The sequence below is a fragment of the Paralichthys olivaceus genome, chromosome 1 (assembly GCF_024713975.1).
Source record: "Paralichthys olivaceus isolate ysfri-2021 chromosome 1, ASM2471397v2, whole genome shotgun sequence".
In the NCBI taxonomy this organism is placed as follows: Eukaryota; Metazoa; Chordata; class Actinopteri; order Pleuronectiformes; family Paralichthyidae; genus Paralichthys; species Paralichthys olivaceus.
In genome coordinates this window covers 24,228,719-24,249,153 of record NC_091093.1, presented here as the reverse complement: position 1 = coordinate 24,249,153, position 20,435 = coordinate 24,228,719, and the positions used below count along the sequence as shown (strand labels likewise).

Genomic DNA, 20,435 nt, shown 5'->3' with positions numbered 1-20,435 from the left:
CCCGTTGATACAGTCTCTTGATCTGACCTCCAGTTCAACTCTGTCCGAGATGAAAACATGGGGGAACAGCTAAACTGGCTCTGAGTAAAGATAAAAACAAATCCTCATACAACCAGCATCTAGAAAACTCATTAACTAACATCTTGTTTGTTGTAGTTTCTTATTTAATCGAGAGACATGAAAGTTTCTCCTTTAACCACAATTTAAACCTAATCTTAAACCATTAAAGAGTTAGTTCAACACATTTATTTTGCAGTGAAGTTTGGGTCATTGCTAGAGAAACAGTTTTAAGTGGATTTTTGAGTGGATAATCTAACTTGTTTACTGTGGGTGAAGCTAAAAATGTTGGATACTTTCTCATTCCCATAACTACAAAACAGTTTTTTTCCTGTGTGACCAGACATCCTGAAAAAACTCCATAACTCAACCACCAGGCTTCAGGTTTAGAACACAATTCCCCCTCAGCCAAAGAAACATTATACTATTATAGATTAGCTGTTTTTACAGGCTCAGTAATACACATTTAATACAATGACTTATTGTGCGCCAAATATGTGTCCTCTTCCTTTAAACGGGAAGAAAAACACAGAAATAATTAATATATTAAATATAATTATAAAGAATACACGTATCTTCTCAACATCAAGGTGAGTTAGTGGGTTAAAACAGCCTGTCATCATGCACTCAGAGGAATCAGATGACGAGAACATCCATACTTGGTAAAAGAAAGGACCGACTGTTGATAACACCACTGGGAGGTAACATATTTGACCACCAGCGCAGAACATGAGGCCCCTCATGCTGTCTCTAGGGAAGTTTAAAATTAGTATAGATCATAAAACTGAAAGAATGTAGCTGTAAAGCAAAGACGAAGCAGCGTGACAGATTTTTTTACACATTTAAGTGTCGCAAACCCAATTTTACTGCAATAATATAAAACGATACATGAGATTTTGTATTTTTGTCCATTTGGCTGCCTCTTTCTTCTTTTCCTTTTTCTTCTATGCAAATTTCTCTGCCCTGTTTATAAGATGGAAAGCATCGCCCTCTAGTGGTGAAATAACTGCAGTATTGTGATTTACCAAAATGATTTCATAGTCTTATCCGTGCTCAAAGCCACTGTTTAAATGGAACAAAGCACTTTATTGGCCTGGTCACTCCGTTATAGCTGTGAATAAAAGACAGAATCACTGTGTTTACACGATAACCCGCTGGTCCCAGGAAACCAAAGGGTTTCCTGTAAAACACTGAGCAGATGACACATCCCCTGCACAATGTTTGGAAACTTAGATGACTAATCAAAAGCTTCCCCTCCTCCTGAATGCTCTCTGACACGAACATTTCAGTCTTTAAAATCCCACAGTTTCCCTCTGGATCTGATGAAAAAAGAAAATGCATCCTCTCCCATCTCTGCCTTACTCTCCTGGGACAGCCTCTGTTTAGACCATCCTGGTGGAGAGTCCGAGGGCATTTTCAACATCAGAGAAAGACAAATAAATACCATGTCATCAGTGTGCAGCAGCACCACTCCAATCAAACACACACTCCCTTATTGTACACACACACACACACACACACACACACACACACACACACACACACACACAGATCCTAATTTAGACCAGTTATATTTGAAGGTCAGGTCGATTGCATGTTACAGAAAGGCTGAGAAACTTCTGTTGTCTACTTTCCAAAAGTGTTCAGCAGTTATTTAAATTGCATGCAGAATGTACTCAATAGGAAACTCGAAAGAAAGAAACAGAATATACTTGCACTTTATTATATCAAGAGCTGTGATTCTGGACATGTTGAAAAAAGTGTTGGAGCCATGAACTCAGACGTATTTTCTTTACACAATATGACAAAATACATGTGGTTGTTAAACATGTTTTTCCAAAACAAGAGGACTTTGGAAGCTAACTGCAGGAACTGGATCTCATTCAAATATCATCTGGCTTGACCACTGAAGTTGCGTGATAAGATCGGACTCGAGTCGATATTCTAGTTCAACCCAATGTTGAGATCGGGTCTCAGTGAAGCGCAAGTTATGTTCTTCAAACACACTTCATGTACCTGGCTTTGTGCACAGCAGCAGGATAGAACGGGAAAAATGCCACAAAGTGTTTGTGGTACAGTGCTGTATCAAAATATGTGCCACAACATCAGGTTAAGTTCGGCACATTTTTCAACTCCCTGTCAATTCTTCTAAATTCAAAACTTGACTCTAAAACTGTGCAAAATCTTAACGAGGACAAAAGATGAAATCAAATCTTAACTTCTACACATTTGTGCAAGTGAAACAGCAATATGTGCTTCCTCTATATTAAGTTATCATAATGCATCTGTCTTACTTGTGATGCTCATTACATAAGAATGAATGACGCTCAGACGTGTACAAACGTGCAAGAAGAAGATATTTGGAGGGGGAGTTGTAAGAATTAGTGCTTTATCTAAAGCACTATCTTTATTGACTGATCTCCTGATTGAAAAAGGACATGTCAAGATGCTTCTGGGTTAAGCAGATGAGTCAGTGTATCTACAGCTATTAAACACAAGATGTCAGTAGTGGAGCACAGTTTTCTCCTGGTTTGACAGAAAAGATCAGTAAATAAAAACTAATCTGAGGAATTGGAGGTAAAATCTCTGTAAATCTTCCTCCCACCTCTGTTATCACTGTTCTGGGTGATTGTGATATTCCCTGGCATTACCCACTGGTTTTCTACAGATACTGGAAAGAATCTGAAAAGCAACTGGGCCTTTGGCAGAGCTGAGACCGCTGATGCAGCCAGAGGACAGGAAGTGCAGTCATCACACAGAAAGGTGGAAAACATCCCATCCTGCACAGGACAGAGCGTCAGTGCACAGAAATAATCTGAATTTATATACTATTTGAAAATGGTGAATTTGAAAGAAGGAAAAATGATAACTGAGTTTTGCTGAGTCTTATATTTTGTGTCTCATGTTTGGTGTATGTAAATGCCCATTATTTTCTTTTTGTTGTTTTAGCTTAGCTTTTCATCGTGATAATATTTTAACCTTCATATATTTTTGTTGGTTAGGGATTGCAAGTAAACCTCATGGTGGAAAGCATGACATCAATCATAGAAAAATTGAGGTTTTGCTTGATAGATTGTATGTTATGTTTCCTTTCCTTCGCTCTCTGAGACACATGATACTGTATCATGACACGTTACTTTAAAGCCTCTACACTCAGTGTTTTCTCTCGCCGTCTCCAGACTCTGTGGGTGAGCACTGAATTGATTTCCTCCCATTATCTTTGTTGCACAGCGTGGTTGTTACTGAGGTCTAATTAGCATTGTAATCGAATGTGGGGGTGGGGGTGGGCACAGTTGTGAAAAATGAAATTAATGGTGAATCAGCTGCTTTGGCTTCACAGTGTGGACACATTGAAATGAAGCCATGACAAGCCAATATGTCTGCTGAGAAAAAGGAATATTGCATCAAATGACATGATGAACACTGCGTCTTTATATGGTTGTATTAATGTTGGGCTTTCTTTGTGCCTTTGTCCATGTTTTCATGTTCCATGAGTTTACGCAGGGTGTTTGGTGTGGACCAGAGGATCATGTTTCTATTCTATCGGGCCGTTCTAGAGACCTTACTCAAGCCAACCTCACTGTACTACTCAAAACTGAGCTTGCTCGTCTGATACATACAGTCGTAAAGGGGAAACCAGTCCCTCCAGTGCACATACGAGCAGTTATTTCTCAGGCAGGCTCAGAGGCTCAGAGGATAACGACTGACCCATCACACAACCTCCACGCAGAGTATGAGCTCATGCCTTCCAGCAGGCAACAACAAGTCCCCCACTGTAAACTTAATCTTTTTAAAAACTCATTTGTCCAAACAATGCTGCTTGAGGGATTGTGTGCAATAGTCTCATGGTGTTTTGGGTTAATTTTGTTAGGTGCAATTGGGATGGTGTGTTTGGATTGTTGTTCTGCTTAGATTGTGTTATTTATGATAACTGTCTGTGTCTTTTTATACATGCGTGTATATGTTATTCTATGTTTGTTTTTATACCATCAACCTGACTGCAGGCACAAACTACCCTGCATGGCTAAATCTGACACTTGAACATGTCGGATTTAGGTACACATGATAATTAATGTGCATTTTCCCTTTAAATAAAAAAACAAACTGTTATAAAATAGACACACACACACACACAGGTTTGCACAGCAATCCTTATTGGGACTTTTGCACTGACTTCCATTCATTGCAGACAGCCTAACCAAAACCATATAAACCATACCGTAACTATGACCAATTCATAACTAACCCCAACCTTAACCTAAACCAGGACCTGAGGTATGACCTTTAGTCTCATGTGGATCAGGCTTAGGTCCCCATGAGGTCTACTGATCCTGACAGGATCTGTGTTTGTACTGGAATAGGTTCTGAAGAGGTAATAAAAACGAGTACACACACAGCCAGCCAACGCTGATACTAAATCTCAACAGGGTGAAAGCTGACAAACCTTCACTCCTACATACTGTGTGGGGGGGAAAGAACAACCGGCAGTGGGCTGCATTAAATCATATCTACTCTGCAGCCAAAGGGAAATGTATTGAAGTGAATATTTAATCTGTAAAGTTGTTTTCTTCTTGTCATGATGACAAACTAATGTGTGATGTGAAGCGAAACGACTCCTCAGACAGAAGACGAGTCCAGTGAGCACGCAGGCTTCATTTTAATCTCAGACATAAGGCTTTTCATAAAGCAGAGGATTAACAGTGATGTGCCACATCATCCAAATCATATGTCCTCTCATCCACACATCCTGCTGGGAATATCTGCTGTGTACGCATGTGACAAGTGTGGGTGCACATCAACAGCTTTTTACCTCCTGTTTAACATGTTTATCTTATAAGAACTGTCATTTATTTAAACACCTTTAAGAACTTTAGTTAAATAAAGTACTCTCCTCCATCTCCCTTTTACATAAGTCAAATGAAACAAGTGGGAAATGAACTCGCTTCATTAAGTTTCTGGAAAGTGAAGGAACACCTGCAGAATCATCCACAAGAGCCTCTACACCCACATGGTTAACACAACACACTGAGCTTGTACGAAAGCAACGTGGCCATAAAACATGGCCCCTAATTAATCTCCCTGCTTTGTTTGTGTGTCTAATTGTTTGCCGGTTTAATAACGTTGCTGTTTGCTGGTCAGTGGAAGATCTACAGCCGTGACGCAGGTTGGGTGTGACGCACAGAATGGGCGGATCTTCTGCTGCAACGCTGCAAGAAACACGTCACTCAGCAGTTCTTCTCATCGTCACTTGCAACAGTAGGTCGACATTAAGTGAATGAAAAAGGCTGATGAGAGAAATGAGGGGGAAAAGGAGGTGGTTGAAAATGTTGACTCGTGGCGACAGAAACGTGCAAATAGCAAATTCACTTTTTAAAAAGGTGGGCTCACAAAATGAGTTTATCACGGATGACAAAATAATGACTGATTTAATCATAATAATCAAATAATGATTTATATCTGATAATGATTGTCTTTGCATCCTGTGTGCAGCTTTATTTTATCTCACTTTGTTGATGGAAGGCCGTCCTCTACTGTGTGTGTGTGTGTGTGTGTGTGTGTGTGTGTGTGTGTGTGTGTGTGTATAGATATATAGATAGATATTTACTTTATTCATCCCAAAGGAAATTATTTTTTATTATTCTATTATTGTCACAATGTAAAAAATAAAAGATTTAAAATTTTACAAAATAAAAAAACTAGAACTTACAAGTTTCTGTGTTATCTTAGACAGACACTTCTTGCAGTGTCCTCCTCCCATCTCCTCCTCTCTCCTCCTCCTCCCTCAGTAAAGAGCCAGGGGGCGGGTCTTGCAGCTCGGGGCTCTATTACAGCCTGGGCAGGTGATGCTGAATCTCACACGGGGCTTCGACAGCCTCCCTGCGTATCTGGTTGTAACTCCACTGAGGTGACCTGGTTTCCAGCACCGGCTCCTCCACGGTGCACCAGCGGAGATTCTGCCACCTCTCCTCCCCGCCCGGTGCGTCTCACAGAGCGGCTACAGCTCGGGATTCAGCACCAGCGGGCCGGACGGAGCGGAGCTGTCCACACGTTCAGGAGCGAGCAGGGAACCAGAGACAATCCTCCAGGATGGCGTCGAAATGCGTCGGCCTCCTCTTGCTCTTCCAGCTCCTCGCTCTGAACGTAGTGAGCCACATATCTGCCTTCCCCACACCGACTGCTCCATCGGATGGTGAGTTGTCCGATAATCGCCTTTAACCATTAAAACGATTGTTGCAGCAATCCCGCACTTCTACTGTGAAAGTGTTTCTGTGCAAGTCATTTCCCGAAATAATCAAATGTTAGAAAAGTGATTAAAAAAAGGATATTTTACAAGCGACACAAAGTGCAACGAGGTCAATACAACTCACCACATGTTCCCTTAGGAAACAGAACCACCACGAGGCTGTGATCGTTGAATAATATGAGAATAATCTGCAAAGAATTGAACTAAATTTTAACATTCATCTTTATATGAGCGGTTAAATGCACATAATTGCAATTTCCTTCCATCTGTGCTCAGGTTAAATTGTTTTTTTACACTGTGAGTACAGCTCCACTTTGAATTAAGTTAGTTAGAAAACATGAGCTGACTGAATCTAATGTGAGAAACAAGCAGCTCCTGTGAAGTGTTGTGAACGAAGCCTCGTCCCTGTTAGGCCGCTTGAGGTCTATTTTAGCCGCAGTTTAATCTTTTGTTTGATAATCCGATTAAGCTCTGCCTTTACTGTGGTGAGTTAGGAGAGCTGGAACGAACACGAGTCTCGAAGCCACTGTATAAAACGAGAACGGGGGGAAAAAATGATAAATGCAACCATTTTTTAAATATCTGCATCTACGAAAATGTTTATTAATATCAAATAACTGCATTTTTTTTCTGTGTTGCAGATAAAACTCTGTACAACAGACAGCTGACAGAAGAAAAACCAGTACAAGAGCAGGTGAGTCCTCTACGTCACATAACTCATTCTCACTTCCAATATCCGGCCAAATGGGCTCACTTGTCAAGTAACCTGGGTATTAACCCAGCAAACATTATTAATCTGAGCTGATGTCCTGGGTGGAAATTATTTATTAAATGTTTGTCTTTTCCCCAGATTGTTGAGGCAGACAGCGTGAAGGCTGCAGTCCAGTCAGCGGGTAAATGGAAACCTTTATTTCCGATCAATTAATGACTTTATTTCCGCCTGCTGAGTGGATTCATGTTGCCGCACTTCCAGTAAAACAGGCTTCGTCTGCACTAACGATTATATCAGAACAACATTCAGGAGCTGCTAGTTCCTCTCTTGTGTTCGTGAGGTTTGAACATTTGGTTTCTGCTGACTTTCAGAGAGAAGGCGTCCCGCTGCAGCCAAGGACACAGAGTCTCAGCAGGATAGTGATGACTTGACCGTGCTTAAGTCACTGGCTGACGGCCAGAAATCTCAGGAGTCCGCAATGGCACCGGTCAAGAAGGACGATCAGTACATTCCCGATGAATCAGATTCCACCAAGAGCCGGCGTCTGGCTGAGGACTACGACTCCACCAAGAACGGAATGGACGACGGCAAGTACCAGGGTACACACAGCTGGCACAGTGCACTAACAGACCCTGTCCAGGCTCTTGCTGGTGAAGGTGCCACAGGCTGCTGCCCACTGTACTGTGTCTGAGTCTTGACCTTTGCCCCCATCACCAAGGGCAGGCTGCCGGCCGCTTGCTTTGTCTGTTGTTGTCAGGCCGCCATACAGACATTTTAAAAAAGAGTAGGCAGAGGAAACATGTGCGTGTGATGGGGATAAGCAGAGGCAGATACAGTCAAAGACAGCACACGTGCATGACAGAGATCTTCTTCCTCTCAGACACTGCAGCAGTAAAAGCACATTGATGCTGTACTTCTTTACAAAATAACCCAACATCACTGTGTCGAAGTCATATGGAGAAATGTGTGAAAATACAAGATGGAGTCTTTTCTAGTCTCGAAATATCCAACATTTGTGACAAATCTTTTATCTTAAGATTAATTTCAAAATGATCAGAAAACTCCCAAAATCCTGCTGTGGTTTGACCTTCCTTCATATTAGACTTTTAAGTTGACTTTAACCCACAGTAGATTTCATCCGCACCGTACATACATGTAATCTGATATCCATTCGAGTCATCAGCATAAAGCAGAGTCTCAGAGGTGAGGTGACTCAGACACAAGATGCTGAGTGCTCTGCTTCATCGATTCGTACGGTCAGTCCTGCAATGACAAGCAGCTTGTCAGGTTACGCTACATCTACAATTGGCAAGCACAGTGTGGATTTCATTTTTTATTTCCCCGAGCAAGACAAGAATAGGCCCAGTGTTTAAAGGTAAAGTACATAACTGATGATTCAGCCTTTCTATTCAGGCAAAAATATTCTGGCACTGGTTATTCTCATTGTGTGTGTGTGTGGAACACAGCGGGGGCCGTTATGCAAGAGTCAGGCTGCAAGGATCTTCATTTTTACTTAGTAATGCAGATATAAATACGCTGAACGCGAGATAAGGATGATTAATGATTTATGAGAAATCTAGAGCCAAGTTAAACATTTTAAGGTGTAATATAATCAGAGAGGTAGAAAAGAAAGACATTTCCCTACAATGAAAAATCATTCAAGATTATTGTTAATGTTGATGCAACTCAAAGATGTCAATGTCAATGAGCGTGTTTAAGGTTCAGATGATAACATGCATGTTGTCTCCTCTCAGAAGACTCAGAGAGCTTCCGTCAGGTGGACGGCACCATGCTGACAGCTGAGGACATCGTCCAGAAGATCGCAAACAAGATCTACGAGGAGGACGACAGAGGGGTGTTCGACAGGATCGTCTCCAAACTACTCAAACTGGGGCTGGTAGGTTTGTTCCCTCATACACAGCTGGATCCACACAGCATGGAGCATGACATTTCCTCAACAGGAACACTCTCTCTCTGCCTCTCTCTTTCTGCACTCCACAGTAGGAAAGGCAGACGTGTGAATTGGTTTTGTTCCATAGTTTTGGTTGCAAATTACTTTTTCAACAGTCAATAATTAGTTGGGTCGTGTTCAATTTGCACCCTGAGGGGATCTCTAGTTGAGAATGATACATAGTGTTTTCCTGCCAGTGCATGTTCTGACGCACAATTGTCTCTTTGTGTGTCTGTAGATCACAGACAGTCAGGCAGATACGCTGGAGTACCAGGTGGCCGAGGCTCTGCAGGACCTCATCACCAAAAACGCCAAGAGAAACGAGATTGAGGACGTGGAGAGCAATGACCAAGAAACCGGGGGAGAGCAGGACGACCAGGGTTCAGACATAAACCTGGTAAACTCAACTGAAGATAGTGTAAACAATGGTAATCATGCACAAGGCAAACAATAACAGCAAAAACTCTGGCACTTCCAGGACACGTGGGAGCCGCCCAGGCGCAGCTACAACGAAGACGAGGAGGAGGAGGCGGTGGATGACGATGAGATTGAGGACGAGGTGGACAGGGATGTGGAGGAAGATGGAGCTGATGCAGCAGACGATGCCTTGGACAAAGATGCCGAAGAAGGCAACGAGGTGAGCCCTGAAGATGGACTCCAGGATCTGCAGTACTTCCCCAACTTCTACCGTCTCCTCAGGAGCCTCAACTCAGGTAAAGATCACACAAACGCACGCTGAGGTTCCTGTGATGTTTTATATCCCAGCCACAAAAATCTTTGCTTCAGAGAATCCTCTGTCCAAAGATAGAAGTTCTTCAGATGGAGACCAGTGGACCAGATAGCTGCTGTTGTCATGGCAATATTATTTCCAAGGATGAGTCACTGCTTGCTTTATGGACCTTTGTGTGCCCCCCCCCCAACACAACTTCACCAGGAAGTGCTCAGGAAACACACACACAGACACATTACTAATTATTTATACTCCAGTCATTATGAACCCCACATCCACACATTATGTGGCAACATTAACTATGGTAACCAATTAGCATCAACAAGCATCACTGCGAGGGGGTGGTTTTAAATTATTTCTCTGGTTTGCCGTTTGCAGATCAAGACACTCAGGAGAGGGAGACACTGATTACCATCATGAAGACGCTGATCGACTTTGTGAAGATGATGGTGAAGTACGGCACCATCACACCGGAGGAGGGAGTGTCCTATCTGGGTAAGACATAACACCAGCACTTGGGGACATTCGATGCAGGAACTTGAGACACAGAATCACGTAACAGAGGCCACAGTCATAAATATATTTGTATATCTATAGCTTGACACTTGATTCCTGACCTTGGGAATAGTAGTTCTAACTATAAACTTCCCATCACACCTCGATTCAAGATTATTTATCAACTCACTGTACATCTACTGGCATCATATCTTGTTTATGTGATCATATGTTATTGTTTTTTAAATTGTCTCATCTAACGAAAATATTCACTAAATTAACAAAATTATTATAGAGTAATTGTTTTGCGAATTTGATGCATTACAGTGAAACACAGTTAAATAATTTAGACTTAATTTAAAGTTTGTATCTTAATTTGTGTGGTTTGCATACAGTTTCTTATATACCATTATATATTGACATCATATGAGGCTTGAGGGTTTAAAACTTACCTCTCTCTCCATTGCATTAGTGCACATGCATTTCTCTCTCTCTGCTGCTTTTTAAATTGTATTCGATGTGTGTTCAGCCGAGCTAATGTTTCCTTCAGTCAGTGCAGTGGAGTGTGAAGCCTGCACAGACAGATTAGTGTCAGGGGCACCCTACAAAACCAGGCTGTATTTATTTAGTTTTTTATTTTCGGCCATGACAAATCAGTAACCAGTAGAAAGGTCAGGTACCTTTAAGAGAAAGCTGTCATCACTAACATCTCTCTCTTTAGTCCTAGACAGAGCAAATAGGAATTATACACGCTTTCATAAATGGATTTAGATATATTTATACCATGTATAACTTGAATGGCACTCAGAGAGAGTCCCTTTAAAGGAACACTTTTAAATTCATTCAATCTTGATTTTTATTTGAATCTGCACCAAATTGCACACACATAAATAGTAAATCAACATGCATGGTCTTTTGTATCAAGATCCATGATTTATTCTCTGAAAAATAAAAAAGGTAAATGAAAAAAAGAACACCCTATCTCGCAGCCCCCTGATCCGCATCCACACCAAATTTGAATGGTATCTTTCCTGACCTATAGCAAAAACATAACCTCCTTGGCAGAGGCAGCATTTATAATAGGATTAGCTTAATATAATTATTATTAATAAATGTGTAAAAAAAAATGTCCATAGCTCAAAATGATCCAATCCAAAATGTAAAGACTTTCACTTTACACTGAAATAAAAGCGATCAAGGCAGATAATCCTCACATCTGAGGAACTGAAAACTAAACTGTTTGATATTTTTGTTTGATAAATGAGGTGAAAAAAATAAAACAACAAACAAATATGAAAGAAATGTGTTTGTTCTGTAAACATCCCAGTGTAAGAGAGAAATCAAACACTGTAACTAAAGCTGACCTATGGAGGCTGTAAAAGGATAATCAGCTCCTTGAGCCGAGCAGCAGCAGCGAGTATCGTTCATCCCATTTCCGCTAAATGACCACCGCTGACATTTTACAGCAGAACAAAACAGGTGTATATCATTACAGAGGACGTGAGTTTCCTAGGCAACCCCTGCCCTTACATTTGTATAGGTTGTAAGGAGATAATAGGACGGACAGAACACCATTGCCTAGCAACATGTTAATGCCCACCTCTTTGCCTCGACCCCCAACTGGCTGTGATGCTCCAGTGAGTCATCCAGATACACCGCTGAATACACACAACTGTCAATCGCTGCTAATCTGCCTGAGGGTGATGCCGGTCTCCAGATAGATTGATACAGAGGAGGGGATGTAGAAAGATAGAGAAAGAGAAGAGTACGTGTGTGTACGTGTGTGTGTGTGCAGAGGAAGAGCATGAAATAATTGGCTTCCACTGTGCTACAGGTGGGAGGAGGCAGCTTGAGTCCTCAGAGAAAACCCAAAGGAAAATGAGACAGTTAGATAAAATGAAATAAAAAGGAGGCTTGAGCAGAGGAGATCAACTGTGATGCTCAGTTACAGTGCTGCATTCAGCCTTTGTGCATTTCTAATGTCTTTGTTATCACGGTACATTGTACAACAAAATGTGTCCCAGCCTTAAAATAGTGTGATAACTCACAGACAAGTAGAGACGTGACACTGTAATAAAGGAATATTTAGAATAAGCGATAAATACAAAACTTATATTATAATAAAACTCATGAGTCATGAAAAATCTATAACTAACCTGCTCTACCTCGGAGGCATGTTTTCTTTTCTTGACGGTTTTGCTTGTTCCATATAAAATTTGTAAGCATTATTTAATAAATGAAAAAATTGGTTGCACTTTATTTTACACTGCATAACAAGCTGTACTTTATATCAAATAACACTAGAAATAAAATGTCAGGAATGACAGGAAACAAGTTCGAGTGCTGTATAATAAGATGTAAAAAGCTGTACTTAATATCAACATAGACGGAACAAGAAATACAACAGTTAAATTCTTCTGTAATTAGAAAAACAACATCATGGTGAAATAGTAAAACATAAAGTTTGTACGAATATAAAATGTCTCATCATAGGAAAGACTGCTAACAAATGATGTCCATTAGAACACTTGAAGATGTACTTAAAGTTTGGAAGGTGTTACACCCGGAAAAGGAGAAATTTAAATAAGGACTCTAAGACACTATGTTTCCTCTGTGGTTGCTTCACAGGTAATGTATTTTCAAAAACTATACAAAGTTCCTTCAGTACAAAGAGAATGGGAATTTCCATATAAATGTTAATTCAAAATCCATGCAAGAAATGAACACACAGCCAGCATGTTAACAAAACACCAATACCACAACAGTTCAAATGCTAACACGCTAACAAAGTAGCTGAAAAATGGGAAATGTAAATAAGGACTGTCAGACATGGTGCATTCACTGAGAATGTATCTCCAAAAAGTAAAGGTTCCATTATTATAAATAGTTCACACAATAAAGTGCATTTCTGTCCAAATGTTAAATTAAATAATAAAATAAACTTGAATTGACAAACTAAAATGTCTTGTAAATAAATTTAAATATTTCATCGACTGTTACGTAAGAAATTAAAACAGGGCTGCATCAGTTACTGATCACACACACAAACAAAGTTAAAGCCTATATTACCTTATGTGTGTCTCTCACTGGGCTAAACACTCAAAGCACACACATGTAGCAGCCATGCTAACCACATGTTGTTCTGTGTAAGATACTGAGGGAGGAGTTAAAGCTAGCCAGCTAACTGTTCGACAATCAGCTAGCTCCAAACTCCTGCTTCCAAACCTTCAGTCTGTTTTTTAACACAACACTAATAAACACGTGTTCAGAGGTTCAGCAGCTGACGTGCTCGTGACGTACCTGGAACAGGTGAAACGGAAGTGAGTGTCAGACGCGGTGCTTCTTCCTCTGTGGTCACTTCACCGATAATGAGGCATCGTGGCCGAGAGCTCCCCCTTCAGGACTCTGCAGGCATCACTAATCCACCACGAGCAGAGGCTGAACAGTTAATGACATATTTAACACTTAGACTTCTATGAATTTATCACCCGTTTACGATGAATTGCGTTTTGTCCCAATGAATGTTTTTTAAACCCGTTTTACAGATTCTCAGTAAAATCAATCTGTCAATGCGAAATATGGAGATTTACAGTAAAGCTTCACTTGAACTTGAAAAACAGAGGATGAAACTTCGGCCGACCTCTGGTGTGTGTGTATGTTCACAACATCTGCTTCCACGTGTTTACCCCATCACTAATCCTGACAGATCCTGACATTTAACTCCCTTTGAGCCAAATGATCTGTTTCTTTCTCTGACTGTTTTGAGGTCTTTTATATTTTTAATCCCTTTAGGAAAACATAATAACTCTTAGTCCCCTGCAGGCGCTATGTGGTAACACACCCTGAGCACTCCCAAAATGAATCTGGTTTTATTTCTTTTATTTTTTGGCTTAAGATTTATGAGGTAAGATAAGAGGTAACTCTTATGTGTATGTTTAAGTGTTGATATAAATATTTAGATTGGAACACATATGGATCAGCGGAGGGAAAATACCAGCATATTATTCCTATCATTGATTAAAAACATTCAGTTGATAAAGCATAAATGAAATATCAAAATGTATTGTGGGGAAAAAACAAGACTTCATAACACACTTAAAACCCTACTTCTATTTAATTAGTTGAAACTCTTCTCTGATGATAATTGCTCTCTGACTCACACAGGAACAACGTGGGGCTGAAGTGGTTTTTCATTCATCGTTAGTGGAGTGAAATGACGCTGATCAAATCTTATGTAAATATTTGGCCTGTTTCATCCACCTGCAGAGAACCTGGACGCCATGATCGCCATGCAGACCAAGAACAAGCTGGGCAAGTCTCTCGGGCCTGACTTCATCGGACCCAATGGTAAACAGCCTTTACAAAATCATTTGTAATTTAATTATTTTATTCAGCCTGATCAGATGTGATTAAGAGTATTCGACTGTGGACTCACTGAGGCTCAGCTGCTTTTTTAAAGGTTTTTAATTTTGTTATTTATGGTTTAAAATTGGAAATGGGAATAATTGTAGTTACTATTGTAGTTTATTACAGTTTGATATGACACACAGGCCCTTGGGAGTCAGTCTTTTTGTGTTACATCTAAACCTAAACCATGAGGTTGTTATAGGACGCCCCAAAACTTACAGTTGTAAGTTTTTAATTTAAGTTAACACAATTTCAGTAGTATAATAATTTGACAATAGTTTGACATTTTGGGGAAGTTGAATGAAAAGGGCCATAAACCACTTTCAGATCTGTTCATTAAGATGAGAGCCAATTACCTTAGCTTAGCATAAACAGGGGGAAACAGTTAGCCTGTATAACAAAATCCTGTCCAACTAGGGTGTTTATTGAATAAAGATATATTTCAAACTTCTGCTATGTTTATCTCCGGCCAATGCCTGAACAACAGGTTTTATGTTTTAACGTCCATGCCCTTTTCTCTGAAGGTAAAATCTTGGATGAGGATGACAACACCAAGGCTGAGGCCGCAAAGATGCAGAAGGAATACGAGAACCTGAAAGACTCAACCAAGGAGGATCAGCCATCATCTGAGACCAGTCAGTGCACAAACGAATCCTGACGACCTCAGGAAACACTTTGTGATCATTTGCTGAAATAATCTAATACAATTTTACTGTTTTGATTCTCAAAAATGATAAATGATGTGCTTTTGTTTCAAATAAATTCAGGGTTATCAAATGTAGCAAATTCCCACCACATCAGTTCAGCAGCTAACATCTTCTTCACCCCACCTCAGGGACAGGTCTCAGTTCAGGCATTTTGTTTTCACTCAGGAATGAACAACACAGTGCAGTTCGAGTGAATCATAGTTAAGTCCCTGAACTAGGCCAGCACAATAACACAGGAAAACTCATCACAGCTGCCATTATTCTCTAAACTGTAGCCATTCATTACTCTAATCCACACAGAGACACACACAAACACACATTAAAGGTAAAATGAAGCATGAAGCAGGATTAATTTGTTTCAGCAGGAAATGAAGTAAATCCTGAGTAATGTTGAAACTAAACAGTGTTTTCTGTGTTTGAACCGATTTCACCGAGTTGCATGATGTATTATTTATAGAACAATGGAGCATGTGTTATGATCCAAATTTAATCCTTGGTTAAGCAACTGTCTCATCTTGATTGAGGGTTAATGTCAATTTAAATCTCAAACTGTAGATATCATGAATATACATCCACCATTCACCCACACTGTGTCTCATTGTGCTGCTAGTTTAAAATGGAAGTACAGTTCTGGCTGCCAACATTTTCCCTTTGCAACTGAAATGTAAAAAAAATAAGGTACAAGTCTTGCTTCAGGAAAATGTATTTTAAATAATTGATACGTCTCAGAAAGCACAGCCTTTTTGTTAAGTAGAAACTGAGCTCTTCAGGGAGTTAAAACACTACAGAAGAAGTGAAAGGAAATTCAATGGTTTTCTTTTTTCTTCTACTCATTTTCTTCATGTCTTCCTTCTCTTATAATCAGATCCACCCGGCAAGTCGGAGGCTTATCTGGAGGCCATCAGGAAGAACATTGAGTGGCTGAAGAAACACAACAAAGAGGAAGGCAAAGATGGTGAGACATATTATCTTAACTCAAAAAACTCAAAAACTCAAAAACTAGATGAGAAGAGACCAAACACAGACGGGACTCTTACATGTCTACTCGATAATCATTGATTTCAGATGATCAGTAAGGTTATGTATGAGAAAACACTAATATCTAAACTGCTAAATCCTTGAGTCTCAAGATGCTGAACAAGAAAACGTCCTAATTTGCAAACCCTCGAGTCCTCACTGAACGACGGTGGGTCACAGACAGGTCCGGGGAAACGCACTGAAGAACAGAAAATTTGAAGCCTCTTTTGTTCCCCCCCCTCCATTTGCAATTAAAATGAGCGTGGGACACCAAACGGAGAGCTGCTTCACTCCACGTCTCATGAATATGCATCAGTCTTGATGAGTCTCTCCCAATTACTTGTGATACAGCCGCCTCGTTCAGAGGAATAATGGTCTGTTCGTTTATTCCCTCCTACCTGTTCCTCCACATTTACGCTTTCATGAGCGGCACGTTAGTGTGAGTGTGACAGGGACGTGGAATCGCACCTTGTCCAGACTAAGTGCTTCAATCAGAACAATACCAAAAAAAAGACAGAGGAAGACCATTGCGTCTTAGTGATATTAAAGTATTTGTGTGTTTATTTATATGTACTGTCACATCCATACTGTAAATATGAGCACATGACCCATGAGCTTCAAACTGTGGTAGTCTGACGGCAAACAGGAAAGGCCCCCTGTCGTGCTCTCCCCAGTAAGAAGATCAATGCCCAGTGGTGCGTAATTAAGCAGAGGAAAATGAAATGTTAATGAATTCTCACTATTCAGGCCGATCCTTCCACTGGCAATCGTCACAGTGGGATATCTCGGACAAATAAAAAAAAGGTCTAGCTCAGTGAGATTAATATTCACTGCTGGTGTTCACTGGCCTGATGCAATCTGAGTCGATCAACTGGTGAATCGGCCTCAAGTGAGTCGGGAAAAATTATTCAACGGCCGAGGAATTACTGATGAAAAACAAAGTTTGACCCAGATTCTTGTGTGCAAAGGATGGTGCTCGCTCTGAGTTTATAGCGCTGCAGAACAGAGGGGAGCAGAGGGGACGGAGCAGCAGGGAAGTTTTTGTTTGGTGCTCATCTCCAACAAGGCGTTATTATAGGACATCTCATTAGCATTCCAGTGTGCTGAGGGCTTGTCTGGGACAACATGGAGCCTCCCTGCCCGCCTGCCTGTCAGGGACCAGAGCAGAGGAGACAGACAGATAATGGTGTCAGAACAAGACAAACAGGGGACACACACACACACAGGTGCAAAATTTGATCCTAAAATTGCTCAGTTTCCCCAAAGCAGGATTCAGTAACTAAAATGATTCACCAGCAGGACCTCGTTTTCTAACTCACCAAGGACCCTATTAAATCTGCTCTGCTCTTTTCTCTCTACACACAGAATCTGTTTCACCACTTCTCAATTTTAAAACACATCTTTTTACAAAAGTCTTTTATTAATTTCAGCACACGATGTACGCAAATCTACATACTGATCTGATACCACGTCTTTTATTAGCAGCATTAGAATTTGTTTCACCCACATTAAACTAGGAATTTTCTTTTTCAATTACTCATTCTCCACAACAGCATTTGTGCTGTAGCCACAGTGCTGTTTTTAAACCAGTGAAGAAAAGGTGATTTCCAGAAGTGGAGCAATAGCCAGAGCTAAGTGAAATGTGAGCAATTTGGCAATATGGAAGTCACACGTGATGTGTTTGTGTGATGCATGTGTACCATATGCATTTTGAGTTATTGAAAGGAAGGTTGTTTTCAAACTAGATGATAAAATAAAGGCCTGGTATCGGATCGGTATCGGCCAGTACGCAAAGTCCAGGTATCAGAATCCGTATCTGGTAGTGAAAAATAAAAATAAAAATAATATATAGTTATTTTAAATCATATAATATATTTTCTCTGCTCTGATAAAGTACAGCTGGAGGGAAACAAACGCCTATTCGATCTAAAAGAACAGTGTCATAGTAACAGAGTAGGCGATGGGCCATTTATTGTGTTTACTCTAGCAGAAGCAGCCATTAGGACACTGTGAGGGGACTCGGTGTGTTTGTGTACGCCTACACACCACACAGATTAGCCAGAGGACCAGATGGACAGCGAGGCCACATCCTGGTTTTGGCTCTCAGCCTCCTCACAGCCAAGATGGAGAGGAGCGGTGCAGCCTCTAATCACATCACGTTAATCCCCCACACACGTTATGTCTGTCATAGGGCAAAAGGGCCGGTATCTTGAAGCAATGCAATAAATCGTAGCTGATGTGAAATGCGATTGTAGGAAGGTGCAGAGGATGTGGTGGGACGTCTCGCTCGTCCTCCATCCCTCTGTCTCTCGTCAGTTGCAGCAGGGAGATGTGCAGCAGCTGTTTGGCTGCATCCTGAAACTCATCTGTTACCATGATGGATAGCACAGAGTCAGGTTGGGTTCATCTCTAAATTTAGCCACATCCTACTGAGGCCTTATGTGACAGTGACTTCTCTGGAGCAAGGTGAATAAAAATGGTGCTTTATAAAAGATTCATATTCTTTTAAAGGTGATTCAAGCTCCTTTAATTTTCATGAAATCATAATAATAATATTTTTGGAAATGAGTTCCTGAAACTAAATAAAAAACCCACATACTTAGTTTGGCTTTTATGCAGTGATTTATTATTTGTATATATATTTTATCTGTTTTGTTTACTAAAATGTAATTGTTATTTATTATCTAAATTTCTGTTATTGTTGTCTTTTCTAATAATTGATTGCAAATATCTTACATCCAATGTTTTGGATTTGCTATGTAAATAAGGTTTGATCAACTGATTGAATATAATATAAGATAAGATAAAAACTTCATTGATCCACACACCGGGGAAATTCAGTAGTCACTCGTACAGTGTCATCTTGGAAAAATATAAAATATATATTCAGATGGATAGATATAACTTAACATTTGTCTGTGATACTCTGTGATATTTTGATGTTTTGATGTTTGGTCTTATTTGATGCTGAAATCTCCGTAACCCGAGACAAACATGCTTAGTCTGACCTTAATCCTGTGATAAAGAATGGCTGTACCAGATTATAGCTTGTTTGGGTGTGCTGTCTCAAGAAGACACTGGCTCACGGTTCTGATTTCTGATCTATCCTGCAAATCGCCTCAAGATGTTGCTGTTCGAGCCTCTGGTTTGTTAAAAACTACTGTTCCTTGTGTCTGATTCTTCCAGATTATGACCTGTCCAAGCTGAAGGACTTCATGGACCAGCAGGTCGACTCCTACATTGAGAAGGGCATCATCGCCAAGGACGAGGGAGACACGATCAAGAGGATCTACGGCAGCCTGTAAAGGCTGTCATCCATCCCCCAACCCACCTCTGACCTAAAACACAGGACTGAATCTGACACTAAGATCTCATACAAACCCTGAGTACTCACAGTTGTTTGGTAAAATACTGTGTCCTCAAAAGTACCTGCTAAATTGTTGACCCTCTCAGATATTCCCTCTATGTATCAAGGGATTTAATGATACTATGAAAGAAAACAGATAATTCCCCACAGCTGATTATATTTGCACGCTGAGATCAGAGTAATAATCAGTAGAATAGATGATTACTGAGACAAATCCAAATATTTTACATAATAACAACTAAACGCAAGCATTTACTCTACACCTGACTCCCGTGATGACCATGTTGTGAGAGAATGTTGCAGTAGATTTGTCATTAATCAGTTTCCAAAACCTTTTTCTTTTTGCAACAAAATACACATATTTCAAAAATTGTACTCATTATGTGTAACCTGTCTTAGCCTATTATCTTTATTATTTCCAGCGTAAATGTAAGATCTTAATGTGTTCTGGCTTTTTATTTTACCAAAAATATATTTGTTGTGTATCATGCCAGTGCCCTGCGTACTCCTTCTGTTCTGTTCTGCTGTACCCCCACTAGGGGGCGATGTCTGTACCATCTACTCTCTGCATGTCTCTGTGAGTTCAACATTTAAACATCTCTTTAGAGACACAAGATGAAGTATTTTTAAATGTAAATATTTGTGATTTTTTCCTAAAAATGTAAAAGCAATTAAAACATTGCCTTTTCTTTACCCGTGTACTCGATGATGTGATGAAACACTAACGGCTGACATGCACCTGTGCTGC

At 40.3% G+C, this 20,435-nt stretch overlaps 1 protein-coding gene and 1 long non-coding RNA gene across 5 annotated transcripts; one reads left to right on the top strand and one right to left on the bottom strand.

Moving 5' to 3' along the window:
- Positions 1–5,848: 5,848 nt before the first annotated feature.
- scg3 (secretogranin III) lies at positions 5,849–20,380 on the top strand. 4 transcript variants are annotated; one of them, XM_069525819.1, is made up of 12 exons: positions 5,849–6,247; positions 6,943–6,995; positions 7,152–7,194; positions 7,385–7,600; positions 8,771–8,910; positions 9,203–9,361; positions 9,443–9,677; positions 10,073–10,189; positions 14,456–14,536; positions 15,121–15,231; positions 16,169–16,258; positions 19,507–20,380. In XM_069525819.1, the coding sequence occupies exons 1-12, from the start codon at positions 6,145–6,147 to the stop codon at positions 19,623–19,625; spliced, it is 1,467 nt and encodes a 488-aa protein (XP_069381920.1). In that variant the 5' UTR covers positions 5,849–6,144; the 3' UTR covers positions 19,626–20,380. The 4 variants fall into 4 exon arrangements, with proteins under 4 accessions (XP_069381920.1, XP_069381919.1, XP_069381918.1 ...); XM_069525818.1 differs by having other exon boundaries at positions 8,768–8,910; XM_069525817.1 differs by having other exon boundaries at positions 7,385–7,612.
- LOC109624793 (uncharacterized) lies at positions 10,639–13,542 on the bottom strand. Its single transcript, XR_002202407.2, has 3 exons — positions 13,490–13,542; positions 10,870–10,912; positions 10,639–10,761 (listed from the first exon to the last, which is right to left on the bottom strand). It is a non-coding gene; the product is annotated as an uncharacterized lncRNA (long non-coding RNA).
- Positions 20,381–20,435: the final 55 nt, after the last annotated feature.